This window comes from Pollachius pollachius, assembly GCF_949987615.1.
Source record: "Pollachius pollachius genome assembly, chromosome: 7".
Classification (NCBI taxonomy): Eukaryota; Metazoa; Chordata; class Actinopteri; order Gadiformes; family Gadidae; genus Pollachius; species Pollachius pollachius.
Genome location: NC_136940.1, coordinates 12004648 through 12019726, shown reverse-complemented (window position 1 = coordinate 12019726; position 15079 = coordinate 12004648). Strand labels below are relative to the sequence as shown.

The window sequence follows — 15079 nt, the reverse complement described above, 5'->3', positions numbered from 1 at the left end:
CCTGTACAGCCGTGTTTGAAAACATTTCCCAGAACTCAGCATGGTACTGGGAAAAGGGCTTTTAACAGCTCCTGGTATAAGGACAATTCATGGCTTGAATATTCTGTAACTCAAGATTCGACTTATTGTTTCGCCTGTAGGCATTTTTCTCTGCCCAATACACCTGAATCTGCCTTCACATCCCACCCGGCTTGTGTAACTGGAAAAAGGCGCTATTTAAAGATTCTGGGTTTAAGCTCCATTCGAAGACAAAGAATCATATGAATGCTATGTATGCTTGGAATCAGCATAAAAAAGCTATTGACAGCAACTTATCAATTTTAGATGTCATAAATGAGCACCGGAAAAAGAAAGTGGAGGAAAACTGTACTTACATTAAAACAATTGCAGATGTGCTCCTATTAACAGCCACTCAAAATATAGTGCAGAGAGGTCATCCAGAGTCTGATGACTCTCTGAAGAAATAGCAAAGCATGACCCTCTCATAGAGAAAAGTACACAAGCCACCAAATCCAGAACGAAGTTCTTGAGGGCTTATCTGAGATGGTATGAAGTGAAATAATAAGAAAAGTAGAAAAGTTTTTAGTGTAATTGCAGATTAAACCAAAGATTTAAAGAAAAAAGAACAAATGTCTGCAGTTGTGAGTTACTATTACAACGGGGCCATCCACGAAAGCTTTTTACACTTTCAGTCAGCTGAAAGCTTAGCAAGTCTCACAAAAATGATAATTAATTGCCTTAAAAAACATGGTCTGGACTACAAAAATAATCTTGTGGGGCAAGGCTATGACGGTGCATCCGTCATGAGCGGAAAGTATTCTGGTGTGTCTGCGCGGACTAAAAACAGTGCAAGATTTGCATTTTATGTGCAATGTAATGCACATTGTTTGAATTTGGTTCTTGTCGATGCTGTAAAATCAGTGCCTGAGGCAGTTAACTTTTTTGCTCTCCTGCAGAAGCTTTATAACTTTGTATCTGGCTCGTAAGTTCATCTCAAGTGGCTTGCAGTTCAGAAAGAGCTGTATCCACAGCAGCAGCCCAGGGAACTACATTTACATTTAGGGCATTTAGCAGACGCTTTTATCCAAAGCGACTTACATTTGTCATAAGAAGTTAAACAATATATCGCTGTCAGTACAGTAATGATGTTTATAGAGCCAAGTGCAAGTACTAACAATCACTAGGCTAACCCATTCACTGTGTACAGCAATGCTAGCAGCTACTGCAGATGTTACACAATTAAGTACTATGAATAAGTGCAATGTAGATTAAGTGTGTACAATAAGTGTGTACATTAATTGCCAGGACGTACAACATACAATGGTGGCCGGAAGGGGATGGGTAGCTATGCAGAGTCGAGGTGAACTCTGAACAGGTGAGTTTTGAGTCTTTTGCGGAAGCTGGTGAGCGACTCTGCGATCCTGACATCGGGAAGGAGCTTGTTCCACCACTGAGGTCCCAAAACAGGGAAAAGTTGTGACTTTGTTGCTGGACCTTTGCTTGCTCTTAGCGATGGCGGTACCAGACGTCTAGCTGAGGTAGTTGAGCGGAGGGATCGAGCTGGGGTGTGTGACTTTACCAATGCTTGGAGGTAGGCAGGGGCAGTTCCATCAACTGCCTTGTATGCCAGTACCATCATCTTGAATCTGATGCGAGCTACTACAGGGAGCCAGTGGAGGTCCCGGAAGAGGGGGGTCACATGGGAGAACTTCGGTAGGTTGTACACGAGGCGCGGTGCCGCATTCTGGATGCGCTGCAAAGGTTTAATCACAGCGGCAGGGAGTCCAGCCAGGAGCGAGTTGCAGTAGTCGAGACGGGAGATGACCAGTGATTGGACTAGAAGCTGAGCTGCTTCCCTTGTGAGGAAAGGCCGGATCCTGCGAAGTGCAAATCTGCAGGATCGGGCCACCGCAGTGATGTTTGTGGTGCAGCATAACTGATTGTCCAGTACCACACCGAGGTTTCTGGCAGTTGGAGAAGGCGACACAGTGATGTTCTCAAGTGACCAGTAAGTCCATGTGTGGGAAATCTTTCCCTAGCATTAGGAGGAGCTCAGTCTTGTTAAGGTTAAGCCTCAGGTGATGGGCAGTTGTCCAAGTGCTGACGTCTGCCAGACATTCAGATATGCGTGTTGCTATCAGGGCTTTGTCAGATGAGGGGAAAGAGAGAAATAGCTGAGTGTCGTCAGCATAGCAGTGATAGGAAAGGCCGTGTGATGTAATTACAGAGCCCAGGGATCTGGTATAGAGGGAGAACAGAAGAGGCCACAGTACCGAGCATTCAGGGACACCAGTTTCAAGCGTGCAAGGTTTGGACAAGGAGCCATTCCATGTTACCTGATAAGTTCGATTCGTCAGGTAGGATGTGAACCAGGAAAGGGCAGATTCAGCAATGCCAAGTCCAGCGAGAGTGGCAAGGAGGTGGTTCACTGTGTCAAATGCTGCGGACAGGTTGAGGAGAATGAGAACCGATGAGAGGGACGAGGCTCTGGCAGCATGGAGGGACTCAGTCACCGCGAGGAGAGTCGTCTCACTGGAGTGTGACTTCTTGAAGCCTGACTGGTGACGGTCAAGGAGGTTGTTAGATGAGAGATAGGAGGACAGTTGGTTAGCGATGGCACGCTCCAGTGGTTTAGAGAGGAATGAAAGAAGAGAAACCGGTCTGTAGTTCTGGATGTCGGTGGTATCAAGGGTCGGTTTTTTGAGGAGAGGCTTTATTCTGGCAGTCTTGAAAGACGCTGGAACAATGCCTGAAGTGAGGGAGGAGTTGAAAAGTGCGGTGAGAAATGGCAGGATGTCGCTTGAGACAGCCTGGAGGAGAGAGGAATGGATAGTGTCAAGGGGGCAGGTGGTGGCATGGTTAGATGTTGTTATTCTGTTGACCTCGTCGGAGGTGAGAGGGATAAATTGGGTAAAGACAGAGGTGGGGATGGGAGGAGGGTGGATGGAGGCAGGGATAAAAGAGGAGCTAATGTCCTTTACCTTCTGGGTAAAGTAGGTAACGAAGTCGTCAGCAGTGAGGCAGGAAGGAGGTGGAGGGGAGGGAGGGTTGAGGAGAACAAGGAAAACAGTTTCCTTGGTTTTGAGGCGGAGGAGTTGATTTTTGTGCGGTAGAAGGCAGATTTGGCTGTTGACACAGTGGAGGTGAAATCAGAGAGAAGGAAAAGATAGTGAGATAGATCATTAGGACAGTCTGATCTCTTCCATTTCCTCTCAGCTGCCCGCAACTCTGCTCTATAAGTCTGCAGAGATTCGGACAGCCAAGGAGGAGGGGGTGAGGATCGCGCAGGTCTGGAGTGGAAGGGACAGAGAGAGCAGAGGTGCCGCAGGACCTTGTGAATATCGGGTCAAGTTGGTTCCCGGCCCTGTGTGTGGGGGGAGAAGGGGAGAGTGAACAACTTCTCTGCCAGGATGTTGAAGTTGCCAAGGATAACGAGTGGTGTGCCATTTTCAGGAAAGCAGCTGAGAAGGGCATCCATCTTGTCGTAGAAGTCACAAAGGGGACCTGGAGGACGGTAGATCACCACAATGGAGAGCTTGATAGGAAGGGTGACAGTGACAGCGTGGAGTTCAAAAGCAGATCTGGCCAAGTGTTCTAGTGGAAGGACCTGGTAGGACCACATCGGCGAGACCGGTCCCTCCTCCTCGCCCTTATGGTCTTGGGGTGTTTGAGAATGAGTAGACGGTGGAGAGGGCAGCAGGAGTAGCAGAGTTCTCTGGAGTGATCCAAGTCTTTGTCAGGCCAGGAAGTGGAGGGTCATGTGGGACGCATAGGCCGAAATGGAGTCTGCCTTCTTGACCGCTGATTGGCAGTTCCAGAGTCCTCCCATCACTTCAAGGTCAGTGTAGGCAAGGGTCGGTAGATGGCACAGATTGGATGGGTTGCTGCGCAGAGCAGAGAACCTATGGTGGCGTTGTCTATGAGAGGAAGTTCTGACGATGATTGAAGTACGACACAGCTACAATAGGGTTACAATAGTGGCTTCCCTGGTCTTCCTTGAGGAACTCCCACAGAGAGACTCCCTTAGTCTTTGTTTCACGGGTCTTCCACAGAGAGACTCCCTTAGTGTTTGTTTCCCGGGTCTTCCACAGAGAGACTCCCTTAGTCTTTGTTTCCCAGGTCTTCCACACAGAGACTCCCTTAGTCTTTGTTTCCTGGGTCTTCGTTTGCAGGGTCCTGACGCTAATAATAGCTAGCCTTTAAATGCACAAGGTAGCTCAGGCAGCCGTAGCTCCGCCCACCAATCAAGCCTATTGTTGTCACCTTGTGACTGAAACTAGTCTCAACGACCTATTACTAAAAAACAACGACGGCAGCCGAAACACAGCGGCAATGGGGTTAAAGTTAGTACAACCAATTGTAATGCTAAACACTAGAGTACTTAGTTTCAAGACTCACCTACAGCCAGATATGAGACAACCTTCTTAAAGACAACTATAAATGTAACTGAACTACAGAGACTTACGGAAGTAAGGTGGGCATGCAGATACATGGCATGCCGTAATCTGAGGGACAGGCTTCCAGCAGTTCTGAGACTGCTACAGGATATCGCACTTGAAAATAGTGGTGATAGGTCAGTGGAGGCAAAGGGCCTTCTTTCTCAGATGGATTCATAGGGCTTTTGGTTACCTTTTGTAAAGTGCCTAGTGATGCCAAATGTCTTTCTGACATGCTCCAATCCAGCTCTCTTGACCTAGCAAGGGCTGTGGATCTAGTAGGTGCCCTTACAGACACATTACAGGACTACAGAAGTGAGGGTTCCTTTGGAAGATATGGAAAGAGGTTGAAGAGGTTGAAGAGGTTGAAGAGATTGCAGAGCACTGCAAAATAAGTGTACAATGTGTAAAAGACTAAAAGTCTAAAACAAGCTCAAGATTTCATGACTCATTGATGATGAGCATTGTAGGACGGAGAAATCAAACCAAGCGGTTTCTTGATAGTGGAGAGAAAAGTGGAATGGACAGACCGTCTACTCAACTTGACTTTGTTGTGTTTCTAGAACCTTATAAAGAAGTCTTGCATGAGCTATTTCAACTTTGTAAGATTTCTGTTGTTACACAAGTCAGCAGTGCTTCTTGCGAGAGAAGCTTCTCAACTTTAAAACTGATTAAAACCCACCTTAGGACAACAATGGCTGATGACAGGTTAAGTCACCTTGGAATTCTCAGTGTTGAGTCAAGGAAGGCACGCTCCCTCAACATGGATGAGTTTGTGAAACATTTTGCCAGTTCTCACCAGAACCGCAGAACTATGCGGTTTATATCAGAATTATATCAGAGATATAATTCAGAGAGGTCTGTACAAGTTGGTCATACCTGTATGTTTTCAGTGTTTTTTTGTACATTTACTTCCATAAATAAACTATGCAAAGTATGTCACACACAAATGCTATCTTATCTCCTTTGATGCTTTTTGATTTTTTCCTTAGGGGCTGCTTGAATGAACACTGTAGGCTATCCCATAATCATATTATTATTATTATTATTATTATTATAATAATAATAATAATAATAATAATAATAATAATAATATTTAAATAAATAACAATAATAATAACAATAAATTAAAGCAAAGTAGGCTATATCCCAGCCTTCCAAAACAAAATCTCGTTTTGGGGTAAATTATAACGTTTAAATTATTTGGGAAAGAACAGCTGATAAGGCGGTAAGAAGTTGTAGGCTACTATTAAAACAATGCATCTGCACACACCGTACAGCAAACACACGTTTTCTTGCCACATACGTCGTTTACAAGCCTATAACTTTTAGGATTGATGAGAATTTGATCGTGAGAAAACATAGTTTTACTGCGAGTGAGTGTTTAAAAGAATGAATGAATGCGGGTGATGCTTGGCTCGTGTGTGCACCCATCTGTTTAAACACACGCAAACTAAACCCGTAACGCATAAAAGTCCATGGCAATGTAGTAATGGGGGGACACATGCATAATATGAACACATGTTGATAACAATAATGTAATCAACACTGGTAAGAAACGATGTTTGTTAATATATTGCCACATATCAGTAAATAGACACACCGTTACGGCCACAGGACCGCATATCATATGTGTGTTAAGTTTCCTTGCCGAAATTTACATGACGACTCAGTGTTTCTGAAGTTGAAGAAAACACTATTCCATGTGTGAATTAAGCCATATTATTGGCCATAAACTGTGCCATTTGAAGTTTGAAAATTCATGTGCATGCATCTGTCTTATCGGAGACAAACGCGCTGTCAAAATATCAAATCGTCAGGTTCAAATGCGCTCATGGATCTTAAAGGTGATGGGAAATGGCATCTCATTGGTTTATTGCATGTTACGCCCAAAACACACCTACGGTTATTCAGACCAACCCATTTTAGATTTGCGTCGGGCGCAAGAGTCATTTATCCACCGGTGTAATAGCAACAGTGCCAGAGATCCGCCCATAAAGCTATATGCGTTTCGTGCTTCTCACTTGCGTTTCAGGCCGTTTAAATAGGGCCCCATGTTTGTAGGCCTACCTGCATTACCATACAATGGCTGCTTTTGAAAACAGATCAAAAATCAAAAAATTATACATAGGACTTAATGTTTACTGTGATGTATTAACTATCAATTATGTTAAACTAACCGAAAGCTGATTTTAATACGACAATTCACCATGACGTCACAACAATAATATACATTCTTCCGGGCGGCAAAAGCCGAAGTGTTCTCCGATGGCACCACTAGTAAACAAACCCTTCCATGTCATTTGACCCGAGGGGCATTGGGAAAAATAGTCTGCCTAGTTACTTGAACAGATAAACTGAGACGGAGAGGAGATAAAATTGTCGGCACGAGGGCCTCGGATTTATTTAGTAAGGTGAAAAAGGTTATACTGAGCTATAGAGCGTAAGAGATCGATCGAGCGAAAATGTCTAAGTCCCTAACAGCGCTGAGGTCGTCCGGAGCTTCGCCTCTGTAGAGGTTCTGCTTCAAATGAGCGTAATGTCCTTCTGGGTATATCAGTCTTATGTGTTTTCTTCTAGCGAATTGTGTGTTGCGAGTTGTGTGTGTCAAGGCTGGTGTGGGGGTTTCTCGAGAGCACCTGCATGGCATTGAGCACCCCGGACTGTGGCCGAATGTTATCAGCAGATAGATTCGAATGAGTGTGTGCATTGTGTGAGCATCTGACGGCCCCTATCGTTGGGACATGTGGTCTTCACCATGGGCCTTAACGTGTGCCTATATCTGTACTGTATATGTGGTGTGTTTGTCAGGTTATTTTGGCCATCAGGGGTATTTCATCAACCAAGCTAAAGGCAAAGCCGGGCTTATTTCGCTTAGCCTCACTACTTTCAGCTAGAGTTGTGTTCCATTAACGTGGCTTAAGGGAATCTCCGCTAAGTAACCATGGCAACTTATCTGACCAAACTAACCTGGTCGGTAGCTGGCTAACTGTCAGGCTCGTGGACCTATTAAAGAAAGGACAGTGGATAAAAAAATGGCGCCCATTCATTCCTATGAAAACTGCTCAATGGTGCAGGGCAACATCAAGGAAAGATTTGCTTCCGCATCATGGGAGCCTAGCCACGCCCTAGTGCATAACGTTCCGGATGTAGAAACGTTCTCAAGCATTGTTAGCATTGTAGCATCATAAGCGAGAGGTCTGAGCGAGCACAGTAGTGTTGTTTACCGACCATGGAAGTATAAGTTACTAACACCCCCGATGATTCTCTATATGTGATCTTTAAATTACACTTCTCCCGCCATTTAGGCAACAATTATTTAACATTTTTTGTTTTATAGATTATAATTTTAGATTATTTTGTCACTTTTTGACCTGATAAAGAAAAAAAACATGTATTTAAATTTTTAATTTTTGGATTTTAAAACAAAAATCATAATTACCACTCGTTTTTTTAATATATTTTTCTGTTTCTGAAACGGGAATCAAATGACCAAATATATACACATAAATGGTGAATCGCAATGATCGCAAGCAAAGGAACGTGAGTTATTGAGTGCACGCTCCAACAGCTGAAACAGTCTACAAATCCCTTTTATCACTTTTAGTGATAAAAAGTCACCACAGTGCCTAAAAACCATCAACGTCATTCATGTTAAGTAAAAGGAAAAACCTTGGACACGAGAAGTTAACCGAGCCGTGCACTGAGCCCTCTCGGATGCTGGGCCGAAACAACATGTGTTTCACTATCCCTATATGGAACAAGTTTTGTGGCTATAGTCAGAAATGGTGACGCTATTGAAAATTTTGGCCAATAAAAATTCCTCAAAAATAAGAAGGGAAAGATTTTTCAAAACTAAAGGTTGTAGTAAGACCATATAGAGGCCATGCCTATATGGAACGAGATTTGGGGCTCTAGAGTTAATAATGGCGACGCTAGGCCTATTGAACTTGTTGCTAAATAAAAAATCCTTAAAAGTAAGTAGAGATATATTTTTCAAAAATAAAGGTTGTAGTAAGACAATATAGAGGCCATGACGGAGCAAGTTGTGGGGCTCTAGAGTCAATAATGATGAAATGTGACAATTCACCGTTCGCTACAGACGGCTTGTTCGGATGAAAACAAGGTTGTAGCTTGTTCTCTAGGTTACTAAATTTAGCTAGAGATGTCATTTGTGTCACAACAATGTTTCACTGATGATCTATTGAACCGCAAACTCAGAATCTGCCAATTTCTTTCCATTTTTATGGAAGTACCGACCAACAATCAACTGAACAACATATGGTGAAAGACTAGGCTATGGGATTCTGATGTCGTAATAACGATCTCGTAATTATGACATAAAGATCTCGTAATTATGAGATAATTATTTTGTAATTATGAGAAAGATAAAGATCTCGTCATTATGAGATAATTATCTCGTAATTATGACATAAAGATCTCGTAATTTTGTGTTATTTTCTCATGATTATGAGATCTTTATGTCATAATTACGGGAAAACCTGATTTTTTTTTTTGTGATGTAAATGCAATGCGCCACCGTAATTATGTCACCACAACTCATCAGAGTCATGTTTGCAACTGACTTACATTTTAGAGTGTACGTTTGTAAGTAAGTGTTTGGTTGTGTGTGTGTGTGTGTGTGTGTGTGTGTGTGTGTGTGTGAGTTTGTGTGCATTTGTGTGCATTTGTATTTACGCCATATGATTATCTGTTCTTGCCTCACAGAGGTCACCAGAACCTAAAGTGGACCACCCCTTTAACAAGCAGTCAAATCTCCGTTGTGGACTGTAGTGGATCAGGGCTATTCTGCTCCACACTGGTGATTACTAATGCAACAGCCAACGAGACCGGACTGTACCGATGCTTCTTCAAAGACCTGAAGGTGGAGGACGATAAAACCTCAGCATCTGTTTATGTCTTCGTTCATGGTACGACTTCTTTCAACCAGCAAATGGGGATTAGGGGTAACTACCACTAAATGTTTTCAACACTGTTTCTGCTATAAATTGTAATACATGTTTCTGCGTTGTTTGGTTCTAGATTACAAAGTGCCCTTTGTGCTGTCTGAGAAGGAGTATGAAGTAGTGTTAATCCGCGAGGGACAGCCGGTGGTCATCCCGTGCCGTGGTTCAGTGGAGGATCTTAACGTAACGCTCCATACTGTAAGAGACAATGACTTTTGAATAACCTGCTTATATTTATGTATATATATAAAGTGTCTCATTTTATGAGTCAATTATAGCATTTGGTGAGGTCTTATTTGAGATACATCAGTGCAACTAATGAACCGGACATGACAAGTGATGGAGATATCATTGTAGGATGCTTATGTGTGTTTCTTAAACCGTTCATCAGAATTTTCCACCAAAGGAGTATAATTCCAATGGGAAGGATACTGTGTGGGAGGCCCGGACTGGCTTCACCATCCCGAGTCAACTGATCAGATTCGCTGGAGTGGTGTTCTGTCAAACTAAGCTTGCCAACCAGACATTTAAGTCGCCATACTACATCGTAGCTGTCGTTGGTAAGATAACAAAGGAAACCATGGACTGATCATGTATTTTCTAGGAGAATTCATAGAGATGCAAAGTTGCGGAGCTCTATGTGAGGTGAGGGTATTAGTGCAAGATGTAAAACCCCTCATTGAGACCCTCACGTGACGAGTTTATTCCTAAAACTGACATATATGCCATCCTTGATTCATCTTTACTACAAGCATTTGTAAACTACCATGAACAAATCCTGGTTTCTCAAAAAAAGGCCATGGTGCAAGACTTTGTACATAATCCTGAGCTGAGAATACCAGGGAACCAGGTAACTCCTGAGCTCTCTCTGTATTGTATTGTACGTAAACCACACAGCCATACACAAACAACCAGCTCAAGGTTTTCAACAAAACCTAATATATACACAGTAATGGTGAAATATTTCCCTCCAAGTAAGTGATCTGAAGTATGTAGTTATACAGAACATAGGATCCAATGTAGCCATCAGGCAAGTCTAGAACTCGTACTAATCTACTACTGCACTAAATATATAACATATTATATATTATTTCTGCACATATACAACAAACGTTTAAAAAAAGAAATCAAGGTTACTGTTATTTGTATTAATGAATACAAATACTTTTATATATTTCTTTACATTGATATATTTGTGTTTTATGTTCTGCTGCCTTCACGACCACGTCTATGCCTATAACCCCAAACTGCTGTCACTTGCTGTCCCTTATTACTAGTTCATTAATCACTAATAACTTAAAATACCATTCAGTTTTAGTTAATCTCAGGCAGTAAGTACAACTTTGGTGACCAAAGATATGACACCTCATGAATGAATAAAGTTTGGCTAAGCAATGAGGAATATAATCATCATATGAGGTGGGAAGAAGAGGCCATCACCTCCAAACAATACTGCCAGCCATGCCCGTCCACTCAGCTCTCCCTCCCTTTCCCCAGGATACAAGATCCATGAGCTCATGCTGACCCCTGCGCATGTTCGTCTGTCTGCCGGGGAGCGGCTGGTACTCAGCTGTACGGCCAGTACTGAGCACAATGTGGGCATTGACTTTAACTGGACTCACTCGGGCCAGCTCCTGGTCAGTAGTACCTTCTTAACACTTGAACTCTACACACATAGCCAAGACCCTTTTACCTTTTTGTACCAGGGCACGGTTAGTACACTATACTAGTGAGGATAGGTCTACTATTCTGTGTTCTCGTATACAGGAGCAGACCCATAATTAGAGAGCGACACCTGTGATTTTTCCTACTGTGACACCTTTGTGAAAAGTGTCTGTTGCCTTCGATAAGCCTTCTTATGTAAGATAAGATAAACATACCAGAGATGTGACATACCTCTTCCGTTTCATTCCTCGCTTGCAGCGTATTCTTCCTTAGGTTTATTTTGAAGCATGTCTATACATAAGACCAAATTTCAAAGTCAACCAGACTCTCTGTGGGAACAGAGGATCTATCCAGTTATTTTTTGTAAATGATGAATGATTTGTTCTTCATGGTATCTCAGTCATCTCTCTCACCCCCCTCAGACCACAAAAAATGGCTCAGAGGATTTTCACAAAAAGGCCAATAAGGTGAGGCTGTGGAACTCTCTGGAACTGTCCAACACGCTCACAGTTGACAACGTGACGGTCGACCACACGGGGGAGTACACCTGCACAGCATCAAGCGGTCAGATGGAAAAGAGTGCCTCAGCCTTCCTCAAGGTTTACGGTAGGCCCTGTGCTAATCTAATGCCCAGACCAAGGGTATCCTGGAAAAACACATATGCTATGAAATACTTTGCAATCCTTTACTCAATGTGATCATACCAAAGGTGAATAATTTGTTTGTTTATAATGCCAATGAAATCCTCATGGGTTTTACTTTCTTGTGGTTTTCTGTGTCCTTAATTCTTGAAGGTCAATCTGTTCAGATACAATATTCCTGGTGTTTTGTTATGGTCTAATCTAACAGGGCCCTTAATTTACTTTTTTGTTGACCAAAGGCTTGTTCTCTTATTTTTCCAGAATTACTTGTTAAAATGTACACAGATTGTATATGCGGTTGGGTGAATACATATTGTACTAAACACTTTTGTATGTGGTGCAGGTGACCGAGTGCTCTGTTGGTCTGTATTGTAGAAAAACCGTTCATTGAGTTGAAGGACCCTCGTGCAAATGTGATAGAGCTGACCGTTGGCGACCACACCACAGAGCCCCTCGTTCCCTTCAAGTACGACGCCTACCCTGAGCCCTCCATCCAGTGGTACGGTGACCGCTGCATCAGAGCACAACAAATACATTAAACAAACAAATATACATCCCGAAAAACATTGAAAATATAATTAAACAGACTGAAATGACAATATTTAGTGATTTTTTGCTTATCCAGTAAGGCAAAAAAGTAATAGCACTTTAGAAAGATCCAGATACTTTTCATACAAGAGACAGACTCAAAGTGCTTCACATATAAACATTGTCATACAATAAAATTAAATAATTGATGAGTAAAAGAAAACATAGGCAAAGGTAAAAACATAATAAAATAGATAGAAAATGAAGGCAAAGCATTTTTTGCAATTCATTGCACTTTTAGAAAGTGCAATGTATTTAAGATCAGGTCATGTATCTCTCTGGTATCAGATCAACAGTCTCTCTGGTATCAGATTATGTTTCTCTCGTATCAGAACAACAGTCTCTCTGGTATCAGATACTTACATTCGCAGCGTTTATTCAGTGATTTAGCAGAAAGCTAAAGCAAACATAAAAGTCTTCAGTCTTGTTTTAAAAGTGGTAAGGGTTGGGGCAAGTCTTAAATCCTCAGGGAGTTTATTCCAGCTATTTGTTGCATGTTAACTAAATCCTGCTTTCGCATTTTTTGTGTTTACTCTTGGGATAATTAACATATTGGCCTCAGAAGATCTTAGTGATCTAGAAGGCATATATATTGGAAGCATATCAGTTACATATTTTGGCCCTAAACCATGCAGGGATTTATAGGTTAGCAGCATGATTTTAAAATCAATTCTCTGACATACAGGGAGCCAGCCCGGCACTGACCAATTTGGCGCCCTAGGCAAGATTTTTGCTGGCGCCCCCTACCCCTTTGGATCGCACAGTAAACTTGACTACCAATGTTCATACACTCAAAGAAGCTGCAAAGCTTTGTCTCTGAGACTCTTTTATTTTAGATAGAAAATTAAACACAAAAAACGTATTGCAAACCAAGTAACAAGCAGTGAATCATAAATACAATATAAATAAGGTATGCACAAAATATTGCAGATGTTAGAACTTTTAATAATTAAACACTTTGCAGTAAAATAAAGTCTTGCAAAACAAGTGACAATGAATCACTTATACAATAAGGTATGCACAAAATACTGCAAAGAAATGCATGATGTTTACTAAAGGCATTCATAAGCAAAATAATAGATATGAGTTCAGATTCAAATTATTGTAAATACAATTAAATGTAGTATGGTTTATCTAGTTTGGTTCTAACCAGAGATTAAACGAGCGCTCAAGTGTGTAAAAAAAAATACAATAATATATTATTATATCAAAGATATGGGAAATGTCAGATATGCAAACCACAAACTATCATCCAAAATCAGCTTGAAAATAAACACTGCTCCGACAATGGTAACTACGATGCATTGGATAATTTAAGGATAATACCCCCATTTTACTGTGGGTTACAAACTGTTATGGACCTATGTACATAGCTGACATGTTTTGATTTTCATGGAAGCGTGGGGGTTTGGATTGAGCAGCGGACCAGCTGGGTTAAGAGCTGCTGTTCCTTTTCTTTTTGAAAAAACAAACACTGCATGACTAGTTAACTCCGGTTAAGTTGTTTACACGTTGCTTGGCAACGCGCTACGCCTTGACAACAGGTGGCGGACTATTTGTATTTACTAAATAATAAAACCACATTTAAAGCCACATATTGCTTCGATAAGTGAATAAATTAAATCAATAGCCATGTATTAAGCGGAGTTATGCATAGGGAACAGAGCTCCAGAGAAATAAAGATAGAAAGGTGAACAAGAGCCCGACAAAGTGACCAGTTGGCTATATAGCCAGCCAGGCCTACATTAAAGATAAACAAATTAAAGTTACTGTACCTCTGTCTTTTCCCGTTTTTCCTCCTCTTCTTTCTTTCTTTTTCTCCCCTGGGCGCCAGAGTGTTTAGGTTTCTTTGACATTGTGATGTGCAAATAGATAGCTTTCTCCTCTCCGGTCAGAATGATGTATCAAGTGGGTAATTAAAGGTGACATATCATACCACCAGGTGTGAGTGTGATTGGCCATTACAAGCAGGTTTGAAAATGTGCAGCATTATGACATCACAGGTTGGCGTGTCCATCTATCCGTCACACATCTAGATGGACACGCCCACCTGTGATGTCACATTGCTGCATATTTTGAAAACGGCTTGTAATGGCTAATCACACTCACACCTGGTGGTATGATATGTCCCCTTTAAGGTAACTCGCCCCTCCCAACGTCCCGATTCAGGTAGAGTTTATGGGGGGAGGGGACGGGGACGGGGACGGGGGGGGGGACTAGGGCGCTCTTTTATTTTACATGTTATGTTATGTTGTCTAATATTTATTTCGACATAACTACTGGTACTAAGTAATATAAACATTGAAGGTTAAGTTAGATGAATACAGTATGCAAAAAAAACATATTTTTGGCGCCCCCTGCGGATGGATGCGCCCGTAGCATTCGCCTATACTGCCTATGCCCAGGGCCAGGCCTGCAGGGAGCCAATGTAATGATTTAAGGATTGGTGTCATATGTTGGTCTTTGTTAGAACTCTAGCACCAGCATTCTGAACAAGCTGTATTTGCCTTAGAGTTTTTTTTGGGAGACCTGTAAGGAGACCATTGCAGTAATCAAGCTTACTAGTGATAAAGGCATGGACAAGTTTTTAGTCTTAGTCTTCGGTGGACATGAGCCCTTTTAGTCTTGCTACGTTTTAAGGTGATAATGTGCAGATTTTGTAACTGATTTGATGTGACTGTTGAAATGTAAATCTGAATCCATGATTACCCCTAGATTTCTGGCTTTGATTGAGGTTTTCAGGGACAGAGAGTGAAAGTGTTGGGTTACTTCAAGCCTTTCC

At 41.9% G+C, this 15079-nt stretch overlaps 1 protein-coding gene across 2 annotated transcripts in view; it reads left to right on the top strand.

The window, feature by feature from the left end:
- The window catches only part of kdr (kinase insert domain receptor (a type III receptor tyrosine kinase)), a 45751-nt gene that overhangs the window by 4771 nt on the left and 25901 nt on the right, over positions 1–15079 (top strand). For both annotated transcript variants that reach the window (XM_079740132.1, XM_079740133.1), the window contains exons 3-8: positions 9165–9367; positions 9480–9601; positions 9795–9963; positions 10901–11040; positions 11491–11674; positions 12085–12208. In XM_079740132.1, coding sequence (XP_079596258.1) covers positions 9165–9367; positions 9480–9601; positions 9795–9963; positions 10901–11040; positions 11491–11674; positions 12085–12208 — 942 coding nt within the window. The remainder of the gene's footprint in view (positions 1–9164; positions 9368–9479; positions 9602–9794; positions 9964–10900; positions 11041–11490; positions 11675–12084; positions 12209–15079) is intronic.